The following is a 23342-nucleotide window of genomic DNA, read 5'->3' on the forward strand; positions in this document are numbered from 1 at the left end:
GGTAAAGATTCTAAAAGAAGAAAAATAATTAATTAATAAACATGCCTGTTCCTAAATATGGACAGACGTGTTTCATTTATATGTGTTCTCAAAATATATGTGCCTTTTCTACCCTGGCTGAATACTTCACAACTTCCTGCAACTTTAAATAACACATTTAAATTATTTTCTTCCTCTGCATTTGCTTTTGAAGTGGTGACTGGGGAGGAGGGCATGACAGCAACAATATGTTTTATAGGTCATGGCCTTGAAGAATTTAAATTACTATGAATGTATAGAATGGATAGTTATTTTTCTGGGACTCAAGACAAAACATTTTTCTTTGTAAAGATTTTATAGCAACTTTTAAAGAAAAGGCTACCTGTTAGTAAACTAGGTCCCCATTTCATTTAGAGAAATTGCATTTTGCCTACAAGTTTAACCAGCAGTAAAGTTACTTCACCTGCACAGTTCAGTTTTTGGGAAGCCTACTGGCCAAGCAAACCAAAATACCGTATAAGTTAATGCAAAGAACCCCAAGTACCATTCAAAAATTGAAGAGTTCAAGCTAGTTAATTCAGCCCCCTCTTCCCAGGAAAAGGGATTTTTAAAAGAAGGGTTTGGGTTTGTGTTGTTCTAATTGGGAACGGCTGGAAGGAACGACACAGACTCTCAAGGGAGTCAGAACAAGAGGATCTCTCAGTTTATTGCTCCAGGCCTGTTTTATAGACAGATACGTGGAAAGTACAGAAAGGAAACTCTTATTGGTTAGTAAACTGCTACATTACCATCATTGGTCAGTGGGGCTCACCACCCCCCTGACTTTCTCCTGCAAGGAAAACAAGGAACACAAAACAACACCTGCAAGGCTGTTTTGTGTCCCTGAGGATTGTTTTAATTCCTTCTCATGTTTTTCCCAGACTACTTTCTCAGGCCCAGCCTGAGGAGCTGTGCGGCCTGTAATCTGTACAGGCACTGTGGTTCAGATTTAGCATCCATAGGTTTGTTTGTTTGTTTTTTTGAAAAGCCTTTCAATAAAAATGAAAACTGATGGAATACACAGCATCGGAAGGTGTCTCTACCAAACCCACAGCAATGAGTCAGATTCTAAAACATCAACAGAATATTTCTTGCGTTTTTGGAAACTGAAAAATAGAAACTTCCACAGATGCTGAAGGGTCAATCTGCAGCCTTGGAAAGAGTTTAGGTTAACGTAATGATGAAGGTACACAGACACTGGGTAAAGAAATTATAAGCTTATGTTCCTATAATTATAAGTTAGAATATGTCTAGAGTAGGTACGAAATTATATTAGGTAAAATAGTTTGAGGTTTAAGCTGTAATATTGTGACCTATAGAGTAGATTAGAGATCTAGAAACTATAACAGAGGTGTGTATGAATATGTGATCCGTCAGCTTAGTGGCTAAGAGACAGACACAGTGCAGCAAAATTAAGCAAAGGTGATAGGTTAGTAAGTGAAAACAAGTTTTGTGTCAACTGCCTATTGGGCTAAAATGTTATATATTGCTGTGCAAAGAAGAAACTCACGTCTTCCTTGAGCTATGGCTGACTTGTTGCTCTTCTAAATCTCATGCCTTGAGAATGGTATCTTATCTGGCTACCTGATCAATAAATCATCTCAAAGCAAGGTGGTCCCTCCCCTCATTCTTCATCTTGACATTGCATCTTCCCTGGAGTCCCTCTAGAGGTAAAACAAAATAACTGTGCTTTGATTTCCTCCACCATTTTAGGAATTATGTTATTGTTTGCACGTCTCATCAGTGCACTGAGGGAGGCTGTCAGGATCACTAACACTGTACCCACAGGTCATAAAGAGACAGAAGTGAGCCAACTGCCTAAACTCTGAACTTGCTGGATACATGCCAGAATAGATCCAAATACCATATATCCAGGATTAGCAATGTGGCCATCACCATTTTTCAAGACCTGTAATGATTCAAATTCAGTATTCAAGATTCGTGTTGCATTCAATGGCCCTTCAGCTACTGTAACAATCAGAACTAGAACTAGCGAACATCAGCCTTCAGAGGAAATGTCATCTCTCACAAATTTGCGTGATAGACTTTTGAGAACCTTCTCACGATTAAAACAGGTTAACAATCCTTCCAATGGCCTGCTTATAATTTGGAACCAAACTCTTTGCTGATTCAGTGAAATGTCACGTCCCCCAACCCAGGCTTCACAGAGATTCATTTAACTAACTTTAACAGTCTGAGTTTAATTGGGGAGATACTGCATATTTTCAGTTACCATGCCCACAGGACTATCAATGATAATGATTTCTACAGTATTAGCTCAATCTATATGTCTCCTTGACAACTTATGTGATGCTGGACTTGCTTCACTGGTGCAGGCATAAAATCAGTGCCACAACTTAGCAGCTCACATTGTTAATTCACATAATTAATTCAAACCACATTTATCCAGTCATTCAAAACTCAAGAGTCCTTGTGACACAGTCAGAGCTCAGCAACCGTGTTTCTCAACAGTGGCTCATTTTAAAAAATGTGGTCTCAATAATTTCAGCAGTCTCAACATAACTATTCTCTAATTCAGTTTATGCTTATCCCACTCCTTTAAACAAACAAAGCAGACCTCATGTTCATGCCATCTACCAACTTCTGTAACAGATTACCATCAAATACCTAAAACAAAGTTGGACAAGTATGTCTGAATCACTTGGAAACTTTAAGATCACAGGACTGAAACTTTGTCATACCAATTATGTAAAGCCACTGAAAAGAAATCCATGCATTTTTGCAAGCAGGCAAAGCAGGCTTTTCATAGAACAAAAGGAGCCTTGTCTTTTTCTGCTATGTGACAACTTCTAATTAAAATCAATGACTTTTTTATTGTTGGCCCAGATAAGCTTGTTTGCATAGCTGCAACTTCTTAAAGCAGAAATCTGAATGATATTAGGAAAAGACATCCATTGGCAGTACAGCAGATCTTGAAGAAAAGTGGCATTTCTTGATTTTAACATCTGATTAACCTTGGAGGCGATTCTGATAAACGTTAAACAGTAAATAATATAGTAAAGAGCAAAAGAAATTAAATTTTAATGTATTTATAGAATTGTACCAAGAATATACATAAAGGCATTCTGTGATTTTTCTTTGAGCTTGTGCCAGTTGATGACCAGTAGAAAGCATTCAAAAAGAGAACAAGAGATAGTGAGAAATTATTTATAACCACTCTGTATCAAGCACACTGTTTCACAGACAGCTGAATAATATTACATTTAAACATTTAATGAAGAAACAGCTCATAAAAAAAATTCTTTTCACAGTGACATTTCTCTACAATAATTCACTTGTAATCTTGAACTTTGTAATTATGAGTGTTAATTCTCAAGAGCTGAATACTCATGGAATAAAACTGCTGCATATCCATAAAAACAATGTTAAGAAAATATCAAACCTAAATTGAAATAGTCTTTAATTGACAGGAAAAATAAGTATTATGAGTGGATAAAAGTGGTATCAGAAAACAATCACCAGGCGGCAGTAACAACGTTTAGCAAACCCTGATGCATTTAACAGACCACTGCCATTCTAGACACAACACTCACAGCATCCTCACTAGCTCCTTCCTGAATCTGCTGTTCTCAATTAGTTCAGCACTCTACAGAGACACAGACTGAACCTTCACAGTGACTAGCTCTAAAAAGACCACCTGTTTCCATGCACCCCGTTCAGAAAGGTTTGTTCAAGAGTTTTTCAAATGCTGTTAACCCAAGATGAACAGTAATCGTGTTTCTGCGACAGAGTACTCCAATGCACTGGGGCTTTATTTGGTAACATCCTTGTTCAAGGTGCCAATTTCAACAATGTCCAGGGAGAGTCCACAACAATCATGTTCTGAATAGTGCTTATTCCTTATCCAGTCCAAGTTCTCTGGAAATCTATCCTACAAGCAGGTATCTGTAAAAGCAAACAAGCTTTTAGCATCTGCTAAATGCCACCTCAGCTAATTGGGATTATGATGGCAATAAGATAGAATTGCTTCAGGGACAAGTGTACCAAGATGAATCTTGTCTTCTCAGTGTTTGGATTACTGTGCTTGAGGCTCAGGAGAGACTTTATCGCTCTCTATAGCTTCCAAAAGGAAGCTGTAATGAAGGGGGACTGTTCTCTTCTCCCAAGTGCTGGGTAAACATTTGGACTCTGTGATGTTAAAGGCCTTTTTCAACCTAAATGGCTCTGTGATTCCAGACGAGTCATGGAAATCAATGGAATCACTGAATTGTGCATGATTCTACTTGCACAAATCTCACTAAAGTCTACAAGACCATTGCTTTGCAACTTATCCTTTAAAACAGAACCAGTCCTATCCCTGGAGTCCTTTAAGCATTAAGTCACAGTAACTTATAGGTAACAGTGTCTTATACTAAATCTGAATAATGAAAATATATCAAAGAGTACCTCAGGATGTACAAACGCTTCAAATTTGCGTTTGGCTTTCAATATACTTAAACATATGTAGTGCACTAAACATATTTAGTGAAAAAAGGCTATTTGGCATTTTTCCATTTCCTAACTACTTGGTACAAATAATCCAATGATTGTTCTATGCAGCTTAAATACTCAACACTTGCATTTAAAGCCTATGTTCACAGATATAGCATGAGACTTAGATGTCTGGGAAGTTTCCCACAGCACACCAGAAGCATTAATTAAACTCCTAATCCTTAGGAAATCAGTGCCAATCACCCAAATAAAGCCGACAGTGTTTATTTTTAAGTAAAACTATATTTCCTTTCTGAAGGAGTAACATTGCAATGGATGGCACAATCTATTAACTAGCTCCCTCTACTTCTCTCTTCCTTTCTTTACAACAGAATCATGTTTTCCGGGAAAGGTCCCTGTCTGTTGCAGTTGTAACTGTATCATAACATGCATTTTCTGTTTTCTCGTCAGATATTTACTAGCTTTTTCTATCACTAAATAGAAAGCCTCAGAGTTTACTGACTCTGTTCCTGATAGAAGTTAGACACCAAACTGAGATGCTGAAAAGTCAAAAGAAAATTAACTAGAAAGAGCAGAAGTTAGCTAAAAAGATTTCATGACTTGGAGAGTAATCCAATCTTCACACAAACATGCTCCAAAGTAATCCAATCTTCACACAAACATGCTCCAAAGTAACATTAGCCTCCTACTCCCCACCCTCTCAGCTTTGAATTTAAGTAATTTTCTAGTTTAAAACCTAAGTTTAAAAAACAAACAAAAAAACAAAATATGAACCCTAATCAAATCAACCAAAAATCCAATATCAGAATACCCTCCAAATTCCTTGCAGCTGAAATTTTGTTTTTTGTAAAGTTTATTTTTGTAAACTTTACTTTTTTTACTTTTTACTTTTGTTTACTTTTGTAAAGTATGTTTTAGGATTCCCTACTTCAAGTAGATGAAATAGAGGAGTTCTTAATTTTTTTTTAATTTACCATTAATTTTTAGTTTGGTATAGCAATGAAAAATATCTAAAATACATTTCATGCTACAGGGAAATAAAAATAAATTTATTTTTTTTTGTGCTTATCCACAAACACAAAGAGGTAATAAATTAGAAACCTTTCCACAAAACATAATTATTAATTATATAATATAATTATTTATATATAAACATGCAATTAGGAATGCTTGTTTTTATTTTGGGATACTTCACATTCATATTCTGGATTACAGTGAAATTTAAAAAATGACTGTTTGCAAAATTTCATTAAAGTTCTGTTTAAATGTTTCAATTATCTAAGTCAAAAGACAAAAAAAACCTGATTCAAATACTTCATATAAAAATCAAATTGCCAGTCAAAAGAAAAATAACAAAATTAGATGTTTCATAAACATTTTATTCAGAAACCTAAAATACAGCTCTCTGACAATCATTTTTCACCATCATCAGCTCAACATCTACATGTAGAAAGGAGTTTTCTCTGCATTTTTGATTGCTTAAAGAGATGTTCTGCTATTAAGGGTGAGCGCCCTGGGTACCAGAGGCCTTCTTGTCCTCACTGAACTCAAGTGCAAGTTGTGCATCTTCAGCAGCCAAAGAATAAAGCACCTATCATTACATTTTGAAGTGTGAATATAGTACATATTTCATACTGAAAGGATAATAGTGAAAGACCATTAGTACCATTGCTGAGAAGCAAAATTCATCGTTTCAGACTAGATGCCATCCGATGTGATCACATGAGCTTGAGCTGTTTGTGGAGGCACACCTGGAATTCATAATTTGTTTTTCCTTTAAACAGCTAAGACATCATAACCATGACCAGAAAATTACAAACACTGCACAAACTTGTGAGAGCTAGGGAGGCTTAGCTTTATAACTGACAACTAAAGCCCAACTTTCTGTATCCTTACGCTGTGATACAGTCTAATTAATCAAACATCTCTGCTTTTTCTGTGGTATTTCTGTTTCAGTTGTTTACTGAGTTAGTGAAAGAATCAGCAACAAACAACAAAAATCAGGCAAGTGTAAATTTAGCTCTAATTTTCAGAAACTCAACAACTGAATTACGATTCTTGTGACACTGTTTAAGACAAAGTGCTCAAATGCTACTTGAGCATAGTGAAAAAGGCTCCTGAAAGCATATAAGGAAAAATTCAAAAATATTTATGGTTTCCATTTTATCAAGATTTTAGAGCATTATAGGATATGATATGGCCATATCAAGAAATATGGCATATACTGTAAATAAAATATTTGCACATGCCATATATAAGATACCATATGAAGATACAATGCTAAAGCTGATCATTTTTATCAAATGCATGGTTTTAATTAATATTTCCACTTGAACACCATTTTCCAAGGACATATTCTTCAAACAGCACACATACACACATCCATCCAAATACTCATGCCTACCCAAGGAAGCCTATTTGTGTCTCAAAAAAAAAAAAAAAAAAAAAGCAAGCATTCAAAAGTGTTTTAAGTTCCAAATCCTTTTTTTCAATACCTTCTTACCTTACATGCTTTGCATACTGATGTGTTCTGGGATAATTTCAGATATTTAGCAGATGTTAAGTAGATGTTGCTTCAAATTTGACAGGAATACTAGCAATTCCATTGGTTTATATCATGTCAAACAGCTGCACTAAAAAAAGTGGTCATGTAGTACTACCAACACTAAAGGCATTCTGCTGAAGCACAGCTCAGAGTTTACAGAAAGCAACAAGACTGAACTCAGTTTCAAAAGAAAAAGCATTCTTAGTGCCTCTGAATGAAGCTGTAAAGTGTGAGCTTGGAACTTACCTCCAGCATCATGAGGTTGCTGTTCACACCAGAATAACTGTGTTAAGCTTAATGTTTGCATGGCAGGACAGTAAGGCTAATTAAATACTTCTTATTGGAGCTGAACTTAAAAAGTAAAAAATGTTCGCTATAAAAGAAGGGAAGCTGAGTAGAAAATGAACTCACAGGTAGAGGCACAGAGAGCAAAGGTTGGAATTTGCCAATTGCTACTCTGAGGTTTCAACAGCTACCGGGAATTCAGCCTTTTTCTAATAAGCGAAATCTGCAGAAGCCTCAAATGCCATTGTGAGGTAACTGCTGTCAAACATTACAGATTATATCTCAACCACTGTTGTACTTACTACTTGCATTTCAATGTGAATTTTTATTCACAGGTTTTCTTATTTGACTTTTTCCTACAAAGTACAAGCTAATGCCCAGATTAATAGACATATACAACACATACTGTACGTACTTTATACGAAGAAGTTTATAAGCAGACACTGAATATGTATTACCATGTCATGAATAATTTTTTTTAGTCACTAAACCAGGTCACTGAAAAGAAGAATGCTTCCCATGTAATGCAAGTTAGACTAGAACATGAAATATGTTTAATGAACAGTAAGGGAGCCAAATGCATTTTAACAACTATTTAAAGAATGACTAATCCAAACAAATTATTTAAATTTGGATCTGATTGTCCTGATTGTCACGTGTTTTGTGTGCTGATATTTAACTACTATTCACCTTTCAACACTTTTATCTTCCAGAATCAAAGAAGACAGCTCATCCAGAACAAGCAGGAACTAAAGAGTAGAATATCACTTGCAGCTTTAGTTTATTGCCCCAAATTTTAGTTACATAGATAAATAGATACTAACTCAGATGTGGCAAAACAAATTCTGAGGTCATTTGACTCTGATTTTAACTATATGCATGGTTCTGGTTTTAATAAGCATATCAAGTTGTGAAGTCCTGGCTTTTCTGCAAGTCTCTTCTGAGCTACATGATTTCATTGTTACAAAACAATAATAGAGAATAATATTATTATGTTACAAAGTTCAGCTTATGAAGTTGTGTATCTGGCTTCACATTATCTCTACCGTTGTTACAAACAATACAGTAGAAGTAATCCTCATCTTAAAAATCACTGAAATCTTGTAAATCTCACTGACATAAAGCTCACTGACCTATCACAGCAACCCCTAGGGATACACACAACACAGTATTTAATAATACACTTTGAATGCACATAGTACAGAGATAAACAGTACTGACCAGTAAATATACTGACATGACAAGTATACTGACTAGGACCCACTGCAATTTAGGCTCAATGGGAAGATTGTGTCCTGCAAACTGTTGGGAACCATCAACACGTGCACTGCTTACACAGTGATCAGTGTGTGATGGCACTAAGATGATGGGTTTAACTGCCTGCCTTTACAGAATGTCTTAATAGATTACATTAAGATAGCTCCTCCCAATTACTTACTATTTCTGCTACATTCTTTACAGTAAATCTGCTTCATTAACATAATAGTCGTATATTTGGCATTTTTCCTTCCCTTTTCCTGCTTGGTCTACTGGACTGCCTCTTACTAGACTGCAAACTGCAGTGAACATAGAGATTATTAGTTTATAATGATTTCAGAGAAACAGGCATGCTACATCTAGAACCAGAAAGTAAATTATAGAAAGACCCTAGATGGGCAAATAAAGATTATAAATGGATTGTTTTGATTTTGCGCTTAAAAGCATAAATTCGTAGAGGTTTAGTGAAATTTTTCAGATTTCTTTTGCATATTTTTTTGTTAATTATCTATCCAGAAATGCTAGCTTCAGTTCAGTAAAATTAATGACAATTTAATGTTTAAAAAACAATCACTCTTTGAGAAGCTGATATAGACACCTCGTATTTTTTAGTGACACAGCAAGATTTGGTGTGCACTTTAGTTTTGGTTTAGTAATCTCAAAAACCATCATATGAAATACCTTATCCACTTACACATTATTTATCATCAGTGAACAATCTTCAAAGCTCAGGATGCCTCAAGGCTTTGTAATGAGGAGGTCATTGTAAGCACCCTTTCTGAACAGGCAGGGCTAGAAGTTTAGAGTGTTACCAACACAATGCTCTCCCCAATATTACAGGACCCTTTATCATAATTCTTCTATTATAAAGACCTCGAGTACTTGGATTTGCTCTTTTTTAGTGCTCTGTCATCATTCCTGCCCTCTTTCTTCATCCTGTTGTCTGTCCTTACTTATCTGCTGATGTCTGTCTCCATATCTTTAATGTGCTATTCCTTTGAAACATTACTTTCTTGACTCAAAATATTTTTTTTTCCTCATTCTCTTTCTTCCCATAAATGTGATAAGAAATCCTTAAGGAAGAGCTGAAATTAATGGTAAACCCTGATCCAATATACCCAGAGAGCAGAAAAAGAATATTATGGAATTTAAAAAGATATTCAGAGAGCCTGTGTTAAGGCTCTGGTGTAACAGAAGGGAAGGATAAAAAGCCTTTCTAGTGTCACACCACAATCTCTACCAGACTCCTTAAATTCAGGAGAGAAATCTGGAAAGATATCCACTCTATCCTGCAGGACATTGGCCCTTTGAAAAAACAAAAGTAAAAATAAAAACCTTTTTCTCTTAACTGTTAACAAGCAAATATCCACATCATGCTAAAAAAAAAATCAACAATTTATTAATAATAAACACTGATATAGACTCCAAGCACCAATTTTAATTTCACCACATGTAAACATATGTTTTTTAATCAGTGGTTATTCCTAGAAATTCTATATTCATCCTCATTTATGCTGGGGATTCAAAACTACACTGGTGAGGTTGCTATCTGACGACACTAAATAAGCACTTAGTAAAGTTAATCTCATTGTCATCAATATGTAAGGCAATTCAGGAATCTGAATTACAGAGATTATAGATAGTGCACTGGAGCCCAAGCATACACTGATTACAGCCAGATTATTAACCCACATGTCTACCTATGTGTTAGACTCACTTGCAGTGACCCTAAGGAAAACAGCAAGAAAAACATGACTTTGAGAGTTGAATGCTCACTGCTAGCATCTGTGAACAGAAAAATTATTATGGGATTATTCCATAAATATGTGGGTTTGTGGGTTTTGTTTTTTAGCAGTAGAACAAACAACTGCCTTAAAAATGTCCAACTCTTCTCCATTTCTTATGGCAACATTATGCATGGTCTTGAAAATTCCTCAAGTCAAAAAGGCATAACATGATGCAAGAATATATTGGGATAAATTGTGACATTTATTCTGCAGCACTTTTCCTGCATGTATCCTTCATGCAAATACTTAAGTACTGACTGTGCCTCAGTTTTGCATTATGAAGGTTTATCATGTCACTTGTTGCAGTCTACAGTAAAAGTTTATAAATGTAGAAAATACAACATTCTGTCTAATCCTATCTGTTGGTATGTATCAAATTAGAGCACACCTTTCTGCTTCAGTAGGAAGATGGAAAAGTCTCTCATTCTCGTGGACTAGTTTAAAAGGTATACCATTAAATGGGAGAAACAGGGGAAAGGCAGAATTACAACTTCATTGTATTTTCCTAAATCATAGAGAGCCTTTAGCTGGTAAGAAAGACAGAACTCAGACTTACCGTGCATTTGTTCGGTTTCTCTCCTGAGTGGACTCTCATGTGAATCAGCAGTTTGTAACGGGCATTAAATGGCTTGAACCTTCGAGGGCACCCTGCCCAGAAGCAGGTGAAGTCCTCTCCCTTCCTCTGGTCTATGTGGATCTTCTCTATGTGCCGCACAAGCTCCTCTTGATGGTCATATATCTTCCCACAGTCAACCCAGCAACAGCCATGCTTGACATTGAAATCATCCAGCTCACCATCTTCCTCCAGCAAGGCACCTGGGGCAGGAGGCAGCACCTGCAGCGGGTGGATGTGGCTGGGGAGGCTGTGCGGGTGCTGGTGAGCATGGTATGGTGGGGGCGGCCCTTGTGGAGGAGGCGGTGGCAGCACCAGGGGTGAAAGAGGCATGTCAGCAATAGGGCCTGAGAAATCATCTAGCTGTTCATTTTTCAGGGAGCCCATTGCCTGGCTGTCCATGGGCAGCACACTCTGCTGGATCACCATGTTATTTGTGGCAACCATCTGCAAGCTGGCTTGCTCCAGCTGCTGCATCCGCTGGTACTCACCTGTCCCGTTCTCAACGTACCCTGGAAAAGCAACATTGCCATTCGCCATGTGGAAGCCTTTCTGGGCAGTTGAAACAGAGCAGTTTTGGGGTATACAGCTTCCTCTCACTCCCAAGAAATGTCCGTAGACCTCAGGCTGTGGGGAGATGTTTGCTGGAGATGTCCTGGAGCTGTTGATGTAGGCCACCAGAGAAGTTGGGGATGTACGAATGATTGTATTGAACTCGATCCCAATGCCGTCAGACAGAGGAGATAGACTGAGTGTTTTCTTTTTGGAGCGGGCTGATTGAGACCAGACTGAGGACTGGCAAGAACTAGAGTATGAGGAATTCTTATTTTCCATGCCATATAAGTAGAACGGTAATGAGTTACTGGACATAGATGCTTCAGGTGAAAAATTTATTAAGTCCCCCAGCTCACTGCCATTTTGTAAACCACGGTCCGGAGGAACAGAATAAAGTGTCCTGTACCTTTGTGACCACTCTTGTTCAACACTCAAAGGGGAGTGACCATCTGACAAGCTTAACGTTGTGGAGGCCAGAGACTCACATGACAAGAGTGACCTGAAATAAAGGCATGATAAAGTAAGCAGTTAGACAATTCAGAAGTAGATCTTTTACCTTCACAAACACATTTAAAATTAAGGAAAGGCTACATGTGAGAAAAGTTCTCTCTAATATTAGGTACTCAAGTTTAGCACACTCAAAGCATACAAAGGTAATATATAGGTTATATATATAAATATATAAAAGGTCACTTAGGAAACCAACTTTAAAACTTCAAGGTTTTGAAAGAAAGTTACGGTAAAGATTCTTGATCCACCACTGCTGAAATTATTACATGTCTTTTCATCAGTTGTGGTGTAAATAGGTTTGGACTTCTGAAACCAAAGCATTATGATCCTGCTTTCTATGAAACTCGTATTGATTTGAATCAGCTATTATTTTTGCTTGAAAAAAACAGAAAGAAAATCCATAGAGAATAAATATTCAACCTGAATGATTATGTCAATTGTAATGCATACAAATACTACAAACACCTCCCTACAGAAGATTTATATATCAAGTTTATAAATACAGATAATATCTAACTTCAAAAAATAAACAAAATAAATGAGTAATGTAGGAGAACTGGTTGAAGAGGTTTCTGAGATTTGAAGATGTATCTGCCTCCAAGTCAGCAATCAAAATTTTTCATGGAAGTGTAATCTTGCTATTACCATTCATTTTTCACAGAGCTATTATGAAATGTCTTTATGCTGCAAATATTCTTTGGATAGCTTAAAAACCCTCAACATATAGACCCTTAAAAGTATTGTTTTCTGCAGAAAGATATAACAAGGAAATAAAAGGAACATCAAGGGCCCTGATTCACGGCTGTAAATGCTGGCTAAAGGTTAACTGGATTTATTTCTCTGTTTCCAGTTCACACACAGGCAGACTTAGATTTCCTGCCAGCTAATGGTCCTATCAGTATATAAATTTCTATTTTTAAGGAGCTCTTACACAATATGAAGAACTGGGTATGCGTTTAGATAAACCAGACAATCTCACAGAAGCCTCTACACCTTATGTTTTGAGGATTAATTCTTGGGTTTATTATTTTCACAATACAGTTTTGAAGTGCAGAACTTCAGTGACAGATCAAGGACACAGGCAGGGAAGCTTGGCACAGCCTGAGAGCAAGAGGAAGTAGTTTGCAGGTGCTGTAGCAGCTGTCTGTAAGATAGCTCACAAACAGGGAAAATGTAGCTTAAAAGAACAGCAAGCCTTGCAGTGGCAACCAGTGGGTGAGACAGTCAAATACCCCTTTGCGCAAGATACTTGCTTTGCAATGCATGGCTGATCTGCTGTGTGGATTCTGTATCAGAACAAGGAACATCCTGTTCTGATTCAATGTCAACGTAGTCACGGACCTTATGTTACTCCATCAGGGTTTAAATGGCACTTGCAAAACAGACTACAGACAAAAAGCACAATTAGCATGCTGACTACAATTTGCACTGAGAGAAATGAGAAAAATGAGACTGCTCTATCAGGTCACTCTTGTGTACAATTTAGATCTAAAGGGATGACTTTGTGAAAAAGTTGGTTTAGGCTGTTGTCAATGGGCTTTGTTAAAGCACAGGTCGTTAGAGGGCAATTAAATCATGCTAGTATGATCTGACCCTAAATATAGATTCATAGCCTTCATCAGAGCAAGACAAGTAGTTAAAGTTTCATTCTCTGTGCTATGATGTATATATTCAGACCTAGAAAATATAAGGAGAGGGTGGGGGTGTTTTACCCATTTTTTAAAAAAAATTATTTTCTCTTACATGAATAAGGAAAAAGTAATCTTGCACCAATAACAAGTCTATTTCTGTACTGACAAGAATTTTAAACAGATGCATAGTAGGACCACTGTCATACAAAAAGCAACTAATGCCTAACACAAAGGGGCATATCCATCAGTGAATCTGTAGAAAAACTGTCTTTTTAAAGTCTCATAACAGGACAAAAATACAAAGCTAGTCCAGAATTTCAAATACACAATAAGAAAGAGACAGTTATTTTGAAGAAGCTGCAGCATTCAAATTCAAAAATTTTAAGAATTCTAGCTCCCAAATATATGAAGGTTTATTTAAAATTCAGTCCACACCACAAGTAAGTAGTTTTCTAATACAGGGAAAATAAATACACCTAATGTGAAAACGAGAGACGAGATCTATCAGAGAGCCAGATTCTCACATGATATTAATTGGTGCTTCTGCTTATTGAAAACTAAATTAGCTTAAGTTTCGACCAGATCTTTCATTAACATTTACAAGAGATTACTTGCAATTACACTGCTTTCTCCCTTTGCATACAGAGGCCACAATGTCAGAGTATAATCCAGAATTTTAAACATAAACATGGAAGAGTGAAAACCATGTTATTCTCTCTTTTCATGGTCTTCTATTTATTAGCCAAGAACCAAAAAATTTGCTCTTTCCTAGATCTTTTTCTGACTTGCATCAAAGCAAATGGCAGTATTACATCTGGCTTCAAGCAACACAGCTGAACACTCCAAAAAAGTTTTGCAGAAACTCAAAAAAGATGGGGAAGGTTTTATCCCTCATGGTCTATATATCAGAATCTGATGCTATGTGTAGCAAAACTCTCATTTTGCCAACTCTTTTCTTTCTTTCATTGGTAAAAATCAAGAAAATTCCCTTTGGCTTTGGTAAATTCAACAAATAATCTGGTTTGGATTGAGCTGCATAGTGCCTGAGAGATAAAATCCTGAGAAGGCACTCTGCCCAGGAAAAATCAGCAAATTTCACTTAAGCAAAAGCAGTTTATAGTTCAAGAAATTTCATCAAAAGTAAAACACCTCAAACCTCAACAACAAATAACTAACCTCCCCAAAAACCACAAACAAAGAAAAAAAAAACCCACGCTGTTTTGACAATCTGCGAGTTAAAATCTGATTTTAAACTTGTTTTTTCCCTATAAAACAGATAAGCTGAGGTAAAAATCGCTGAAATGGACATTCTTTGTGTGACAAACTTATTTTATAACACTTTTATTGATAAATCATTGAAAGGTACTCTAGGGACACCATAGCCTTGATTCTGCTAGAGTTTCAACTTCGGTTTGCCCATAGGAAACATTTCTCTGAACTAAAACCAGAACTGTATAACTCAGTACTGACACAGTACATCCAACCACACATTCAGTGTTTGGAACCATAGAGGCACACCTTAATCTTAAGTAAGTAAAAATTATGTAATTATATTTTTCTAGCATCAATTTTATTTGATCTGAAAGGCATGTCTTTGGGTTTGTCATCTGTCATCATCTTAGCACTGAATGTTTTTTGCTGACATGTCTACATAGGAAGCATAATTAATTTTGTAAATTTTCCCAGGGGAGTCAGTCTTCACAACTAAAGTTGTGACAGAAATGTTAAAAATTATCTTAAGAGTAAAGAAAGTTTTTACTGCATTTGCATGGTAGCAATTTTAATTATTTCAGGAATGTCCCTTGGCTTGTAATAAAGCAACATAGTAAATGCAAACTGCTTTGAGAATAAAGACTCTTGTGGTCTTTTGTAATTAAGAAACTACATTTCAACTCAGTAGGTAATGGGGAATGTAGATTCAAAAATAATACACTAGAATATTTTCTCACTGTATGTTTACTTCCAGGGATGTTCCTAATGTACTTATAGGGTGGCTCTCAAATATGTTTTCCTCTTACTCATGTTTGTTGACAAAACCCGATGTCATAATCTCAAAACTTACTTAAGCATTTAAAATTAATTAATAAATATTTATCTGTGGGGAAGTGATAAAAAAGGGCAACATTTACAGGAAGTGGCCACAGTTTTCTTTACCTTCTCAACAGAACTAGGAAAACTAACAAGTTTTCAAGGACAATTGATCTGATTAATTATGTAAACCATTTGAAAGCAAAAGCATTTGATGAGGAGAGAGGAACATGTGCAGAGCATTTATAGTTTTTTTGTCTGTCCTTGGTATTATTTGACAGGCACCAACATGGCACACTTAGCACTATGTAGATGTACATGGACTATTTCTGCTTTCATCCTCCATAACACTACTTCCTATACCTAGTAAAAAAATCTAGTTTGTGACCATGAAACAGCCTTTATCTAATAAAAAAGCCCTATGATACACAGATTTTGTGTGGCCATATTTCACCCATTATTTGAATATTGAATCCAAACAGTATGATTATAGTTGATCTGAATTAAATTGCATGGAATTCAATTTCCTGTGGCATAACAGAGAATGATTCTCTGATTTTAATAATCACAAATGTCACATTTTAATTGCAGAAGAATTAAAACCCCTCCTTTTCAAGTACTGGATATAAAAAGGTAATTGAGGACCTTGTATCTGATGGAGAAGCACTCAGGCTGGAAGCATCCATAGACCTTTGTAAGCTAGGGCTGATCTGGCTGCATGCTGTTGAAAGCTGATTCACTGAAGGTGAAAGAGGTCCCAGCTGTTGAACTGTCATGGGATTGCTGGTGACTATTGCATCGTTACCGCTGCCTTTCCCAACGGACTTGCACTTGTGCCCATAACCAAGACCTCCTAAAATAAACAAAGCAGATTAGTATTTATGTCTCATGAGCCTGTGATGAGGCACAGAACTCTCATCACTTTGCAAACTCCAGAAAGTAATAGGAATCCTCAGAGGAGAACAAAACAGGGGACCAACAAAATAATTTTGCAAACTTCTCAAAACATAAATAGCAATATTCTACAGGGGAATTAATAATCATGCATGTGTAAAACATGTGCTGGTGTACAAAAACTAAAGACCAGGCATGACAGAAAAACATCAAAAAAAGCATTAGGCAAAAGAGCCCTCAGCTGATGGACAGCTCTCTATGAAGAAGACAGGAAGAGAGAACCCAAGGAGGCTGCCAGAACAGCACCGTACCGAGTCCTCCCAAACTCTGCAGCTGCAATCCATTGCAAGCCCTTCCATTATTCCTATCACTAGCCAAGCAAAAAGTAAGGAGAGCACCAATACGCACCACTGCAGTGCTGGCTGCCTGGTTTTGTCAGCAGGAGAGTATTACAGCTGGAACCCAGCATTCCTTAGAGGTCTAGGCAGAGGAATCTGAGCTGAATCAAACTTAGAAGCATCCTGGACTTTCTTTAAAGGCCACAGTCTGCTTGTAATCACTGCTGCCATGACTGGAACTGATGGCTGTTACACAGTAACACAAAAGGTAGCTGGGCACCAGGACATACCTTCAAAATACCCAGTGCACTTTGTGTTGTGATTTACATCAAAGATGGTGGTTTACATGATTTCCTCCATTAAAACACACTGAGACTAGAAAGTTAAAATGCAGATCATAATATGGAAGTTGTTTGACATCTAGCGAATTCTCTTACATTTGGAAATTAATAATTAGTCAATTCACATTGCTAGCTGCTTCCCTGAGTTCAAAATACACCACAAAGCAGGATAGCAACATCACAACAAACAAACCAAAGTATTATTGAAAAGTATTTAAATGTAAATCATCTTCCTAAATTGAATCTACTTTTGATACGGGCGTACAACTCATATAACTTTTTCTCCAGGTTCTTTAGATGGGTTGTGGACTGCAGAGAGTAGTACATTAAGGCATTTATGGCTCTCCCAGTCAAAGGAACAAAATCCAAATCCTTCAATCCCCTCCAGAACAAATAGTTCCAAGGACAAATGTGTAAAGAGAATTCCTGATTCTGCACTCAGTTCCACTGTGGACACTTCAACAAAGCATTTAAGCTCTTGTAGGATTACCGCCTGTTCCCACAACAGATGTTCAATTAAATCAAAAGAAAAAGAGAAGGTATTTTAATTTCTTTCCTGTGAAGCAATAAAGCACATATTTTGAACTCACTAAAGCTGAATCAATATGCTACTTAGCAGTTGATTTTATAATGTTACAGAGAATTAAATTGGAACCAGTAGCAAATACTAGGCAAAAAATGTAAGCTGCCTCTAATAATAACATGAACACTACTCCTCTTATCAAAAATCTGGATGGGGTGAAATAAAGAGTTTACAAGGCCCATTAACACTATAAAAAATACATAATACAACATAATATGCCTATATGTGTGTGTGTATATCATAAATGTTCAGTTAGGTATTTTTCAAAAACATGCCTTTAGTATGTAGAACCAAAAACATTCTGCACCAAATTATATAAAAGAGAAGTGTACTATGACACTGTAGGAAAGCCAACCAGATTTGATACTAAAATACTGTATTTACAGCTTGTATATACAAGCTGTAATGCTTGAAGAGTCTATATGTTATATACACTTGGAAACTATATGTGTGCATGTGTATATATATATATATGTATATATATATATATATATACAGTTAATAATACATAAACCTACTATTTAGCATTGAGAAAATGTACCAAATATATACTGATCCTCTCCTGGATGATGCCATTAACACCCTTCACTTACAGGCCACTTTAAACAAATGTCAGTAGTAACAATAACATCTGCTTTATCATACCAGGAAATCATGGACTGTGCATTTGTCAGATTTCCATTAGGGAAAGGCCATATGTCATGTAAAACAACTATCTGCAATGATACAGTGAAATTGCTATTTATTCATGACTAAATATGAGCTGCTTGAAACTTAGATGTTGGGAAAAAACCAAACCCCAACAGAAAAAAAAAGAAAAGGGAGTAGTGCCAAACCAGTGCTGTTAAATACAGAAAGTTGCATCCTCAATGCATCCTGATTTCTCTTTCAATTACAGGTACTGCTACTGTTAGTGTATAAACAGTACCTCAGGGATGACAACAGCAGGTAAGACAATTTACTGTGTTATGGTAAGGATGATGACCAAAAATGGTTGCTAGCCATTGAAAGGAAAATATGAGAAATTAAGTACATTGGAGAGACCGTATTACTGGAATGATAAAAAAAATGTCCTCATGAACATTTGCCTGGACTTTTCTCTGATGTGGAAACAGAAGCAAAAGGTTTTGTTCTTTTTACCACTGACAAATACTTGCCGCTATGAGGAAAAATAACAATTCTTCCACTGAAAAGAAGGCAAGGGAGATTATCATGGAAGAATAAATCATCAGCTCCCACCACTGAAAGATATTACAAAGTAAAAGGCTGCTGCTGTGAAAAGCACAGTAAGAACATTTCATCAGCTGCTTCATATAGGCATAAATGTGTCAGAAGACCATCATTATTAACAAATCTGTGCTCTGCAGGTCACTGAACGGTGTAATTTGATCTGAATCAGGCAGCAGCATACAGTCCCATTTATGTTGAACTAAGTCTGAGCACAAGATGGGAAGCTTATGCTGACTTCAAGCCCACTACAGAAGTACAGACCACATCTGATCTAGCATAAAGTTAGAGTGCAGCATGGACATCTGGCCTGCTATGAACCTGCTGCTGAAAGACAAGCTGTCAGAATGTGTCACAAAGATCTGGATAAATGTCAACTGTCAGAATGACTATGTCCAGCATCAGCATTTGGCATCACATACCCAGAGTGCCAGAGGAGTCTTCATTCCAGATTTCCTGTATCATTGTCCCAAAGCCTGAAAATTTCAGGACAGTGAAAGGACAACCAGAAATTCCTCAATGCCTTGAATCCACGTCAGCTGAGAGGAAAAGGAAATTCTCTCAGGAGGATACCAGTTGGTTTAAATGACACTGTAGATTCTAAGAAAAATATGTATGCTAATATTTTAAATAAATAAAAGAAGTAATTTATTTTCTTTTATACTAGGATATAAATCAGGACACAGTTCAATAAAACAAACAACAACTAAGGAGGTGGAATCAGTCCAGCAGTACCTCACTGTAAAAGTTACAGCTGACCAGAGCAGGTGCTTTATTCCAAATAAACATAATAACACATAAATCAAAGCTCCTTATCAACAAATACCAGTAATAGTTAACAGTAAAAAAAAATTAATGGAAATATTTTAATCTATTCACTTACTCATTCATTAGGCTGCCTATTTTCCCTGTTTATTTTCTATAGCTGGCTAATAGCTAAGCTTCACTCAACCTTGAAATGCAAAATTATTTCACCGCAATCTTTTGAAGAACATTCAAAGAATGCATAAAAATACAACTACTTTAGATACACAGAATTTTAGATAAGGTTTTCTTAATTTATGTAGTTCTCTTACTTTTTGGAGGAGGAGTCCAATATGAAATCAGTTTCATTTAAAAACATTTTATGTTTTTCATTTAAAACATTTTATCTGACTGAAAATCAACCAATTTCTTTGTCTACTTCTCCATGTCAGGAGCAATAATTTTCTAATTCTGCCAAGTATCTCAGGTTAAAAAAGTGAAACTACTTCACCAAACCTTTGAAACTGGAACTATGCTTTCCATATATAAATCATGGGCAACAAAAACATATAAAAGCAAAACCAATTTTAATTGTTAGGTATTCTGAAAAACACTATGTACATACATACATACCAAATGCATAACACCAGATCAAATTCAAACATCTCTTTGATTAATAAATTCTATAGTTACTGAATTAATCAATATGAAACAAAGCTACTTAAGTGATCTGAAAACTTGTTCCTTGTTACTGTTAGAGAGCAACAGCTAGAAATAAAAGAATTGCAACAAGAGAGCAAAAGTTAATTTCCCTAGGGGATTTTCTGTGTCCACGTGCACAGAAAATGCATATATTAAGAGCTGAGGAAGTGGCTGGGGTTTTAATGTTTCCCTTGTACTGGGCTTCCACTCTTTGTGTGGACTCTCTATTGACCGAGATGGGGAGAAAAGGGCACAAGCAAAAAAGCATGTTGTAAGACAGTAAATACAGAAAAGGACAGAGACCAAAGGAATTGTGTGAATGTATTGCTCACATACATTAAACTCACCAAGGCTACTTGAAAACACATTTGGCCTTTTTTCACAACACATTTAATCTTCTGGATGTTGCAGCCCCCAGCTACCACATACATCTTTACTGCCTGTCACCATATCTGCAGGGTTATGGACACCCTATTTGGAGGGAGGTGGGGACTTCACAGTAGCTGGTAAGTCAAAAAAGTCAAATGTTTGCATGGAAGACTTGCTTCCTGATGGTAATATCTCAGTCCCTCTCACCCTGAAGTTGGCCTGCTGAAGTTTTCAGGCTTCCCCTGCAGCAATTTTACTTATATTATTAATGACTGGTAGAGAGCTAGCACTTGTCCCTTTGTCCTTAAATTAAACAGCCACTTATGTAGACAGAGATACTAGCTGCAGGGCAGTGGGTATCAGACCCCTTTGAACCTTCTTTAAGTGTGTTAAACTGGAGCTTCAAAGGGGAACAAATATATTTTAAAAAGGCAGTATAGGGGGAATATTGTCATTTGCCTCTATGATCATATGATCAAATAAAATCTTTACCGATCTGGACATCTAGGCTTCTTCAAACTGGCATGATACCCTGAGTCCAGATCGTTTTTGGAAGACCTTGAGGTTTCTAGGTGAACTAGACAAAAATTCAGTCACAAGTACATTAGGTATGAGCTTTTCTTTATGGCATGCAAGCTGGAGTTTTTCAGAGTACAAGTAAATTATTAAACTATGACTCCAAAAGTTGCTGAATTATCATTTCTGCTGCAAGTCTTACAAAATAGTGTAGTTTCTCAATTGCAGTACACCACAGAAGCACTACATGGTAGTGAAATATTGATTCTTAGCCTTTATTATCTTTAAAAGTGGAAAAAAAAAAAAAACCACAAAAAAACCCCCCACAAACAAACAAACAAAATCAAGGATTTCTAATTAGAGAGAAAATCCTGAAATTTAGATCCTAAAAGCTCACTGTTTTTAACATCATGGTTATGAGCATAACCTATGGTTTTCTTAACATTATCAGCAATGACTTTTTAGTAACAAATTTTCTCCAAATCCACTGGCAGTGTCCACTCTGAACACCGAGTTAGACATACCATTAATCTGACTATTATTGAATATACTCATGTTCTTCACTGTTTACAGAGACCTAATCTTTAAAATCAATAAAAATTATCTCAAGAAAACACACTAAACAGAATTATATGATGTCACGGTATTAAGAGACAGTACTGTGTATGCAATGCACTTTAAAGATTCTTCATGCTTTGAATCTTGTAAAGGCAGTTTTTTCATTATCAGAGTGCATCTGGTAAAATAATTTGCAGTAATTTCCAATGTTATTTGCAATCTTTGTATGAAGTAATCAAGCATGTACTTTCAGCAACTCTACTGTGAGACAAAAGAGACTAACAAAGCACAATGAAAAACAATGTCTCCCTTCAACTGGAACCAAGGTAAAAAATTATCCAGAACCAACCAGTGAAAACAATACCTCACAGGTGATTAACTTAGCTGGTTTAGAGCAGACAGCAATGAGATCACCTACTTCTGTGGAACACTTTAACCACTAAATTTAAACAAATGAAAACAGTGGTCTTGTAATGACTAAACTAAGAATATATTATGAAACAGTCAGGTTCAGGAAACTTCCAGGAAAGAATAGAGACAGTAGAACAAAGATTTTCAATTAGATCTACAGACATCTGTAATATCTCATACTAATTTTGAATCAGTTTTATCTATATCAGGAAGACTTATCACTTATTAAGAAGTTATTTTGAAAACTACTTTGTTGGTTTTTTTTTTATTTTGCATAAAATAAGACGTTATCAGTTAACTAGTGCACCCACAAGTTAATGTTCAACTTAACTAAAATATAAATGTTTTAGCTGCAATGGGTAACTCCCTATTTGTTATCAGTAACATTAGATGACTCCTGCTTTTGTCCTTATTAGGATAATATGGTATGTGCCTTTCTATTGCAGAAAACTTATAGCCTTACACCTTTGGTTTGTGCTACTACTTTTCCATAGTATTAGTAGCCAGTTTCTATTTGCAAAACTTAGTCTGACCATTTAGTTTATATTTCTGAACTATTAATGCATTGTGGAAGCCTCAAAATCAAATAACTGGTATAAATCAAGAGAAACTCCACTAGAAGTGCAATATATTAAACTAATGGTGAATAATACCAGGTAAAAAACCCCAGCAAGTTCTGTGTTTCAAGTTCCAGTATCAACCAGCTTCTTAGAATACAGACAAAGGAAAAGTATTATTATAATCAAAATGGAAATTTACAGGTATTTGAAAGAACAGAAAATAATTGTATTGGAATTAGAGATAATAAGAGATAATGCCTTCCAGCTGCAGTGCCACTGGGAAATTACTGCCTGAATCTGACTTAAACAAACACAGAGTATGTATCAGTACACATGTGAAAGCACAGACTACAATTTCAATTACATGTGGCACTACTTGGGAAGCAGATAAAAAAATAATATTTTTTAAACTTCCTCA

General features: G+C 36.1%; 1 protein-coding gene across 6 annotated transcripts in view; it reads right to left on the reverse strand.

Moving 5' to 3' along the window:
- The window catches only part of GLIS3 (GLIS family zinc finger 3), a 157129-nt gene that overhangs the window by 104237 nt on the left and 29550 nt on the right, over positions 1 to 23342 (reverse strand). For 3 of the 6 annotated variants that reach the window (XR_004500479.1, XM_033520492.1, XM_033520491.1), the window contains exons 1-3: positions 19487 to 19618; positions 16327 to 16534; positions 10901 to 12011 (exon numbers count right to left, since the gene is read on the reverse strand). Coding sequence is in view for 5 of the 6 variants with exons in the window: in XM_033520492.1 (XP_033376383.1) it covers positions 10901 to 12011; positions 16327 to 16534; positions 19487 to 19529 (1362 nt within the window). In the remaining variant the exon portion in view is untranslated. Of the gene's footprint in view, positions 1 to 10900; positions 12012 to 16326; positions 16535 to 19486; positions 19620 to 23342 lie in introns of those variants that run through there. The other 3 variants (XM_033520494.1, XM_033520493.1, XM_015653122.2) reach the window with 2 other exon arrangements.

The sequence above is a fragment of the Parus major genome, chromosome Z (genome assembly GCF_001522545.3).
Source record: "Parus major isolate Abel chromosome Z, Parus_major1.1, whole genome shotgun sequence".
Classification (NCBI taxonomy): domain Eukaryota; kingdom Metazoa; phylum Chordata; class Aves; order Passeriformes; family Paridae; genus Parus; species Parus major.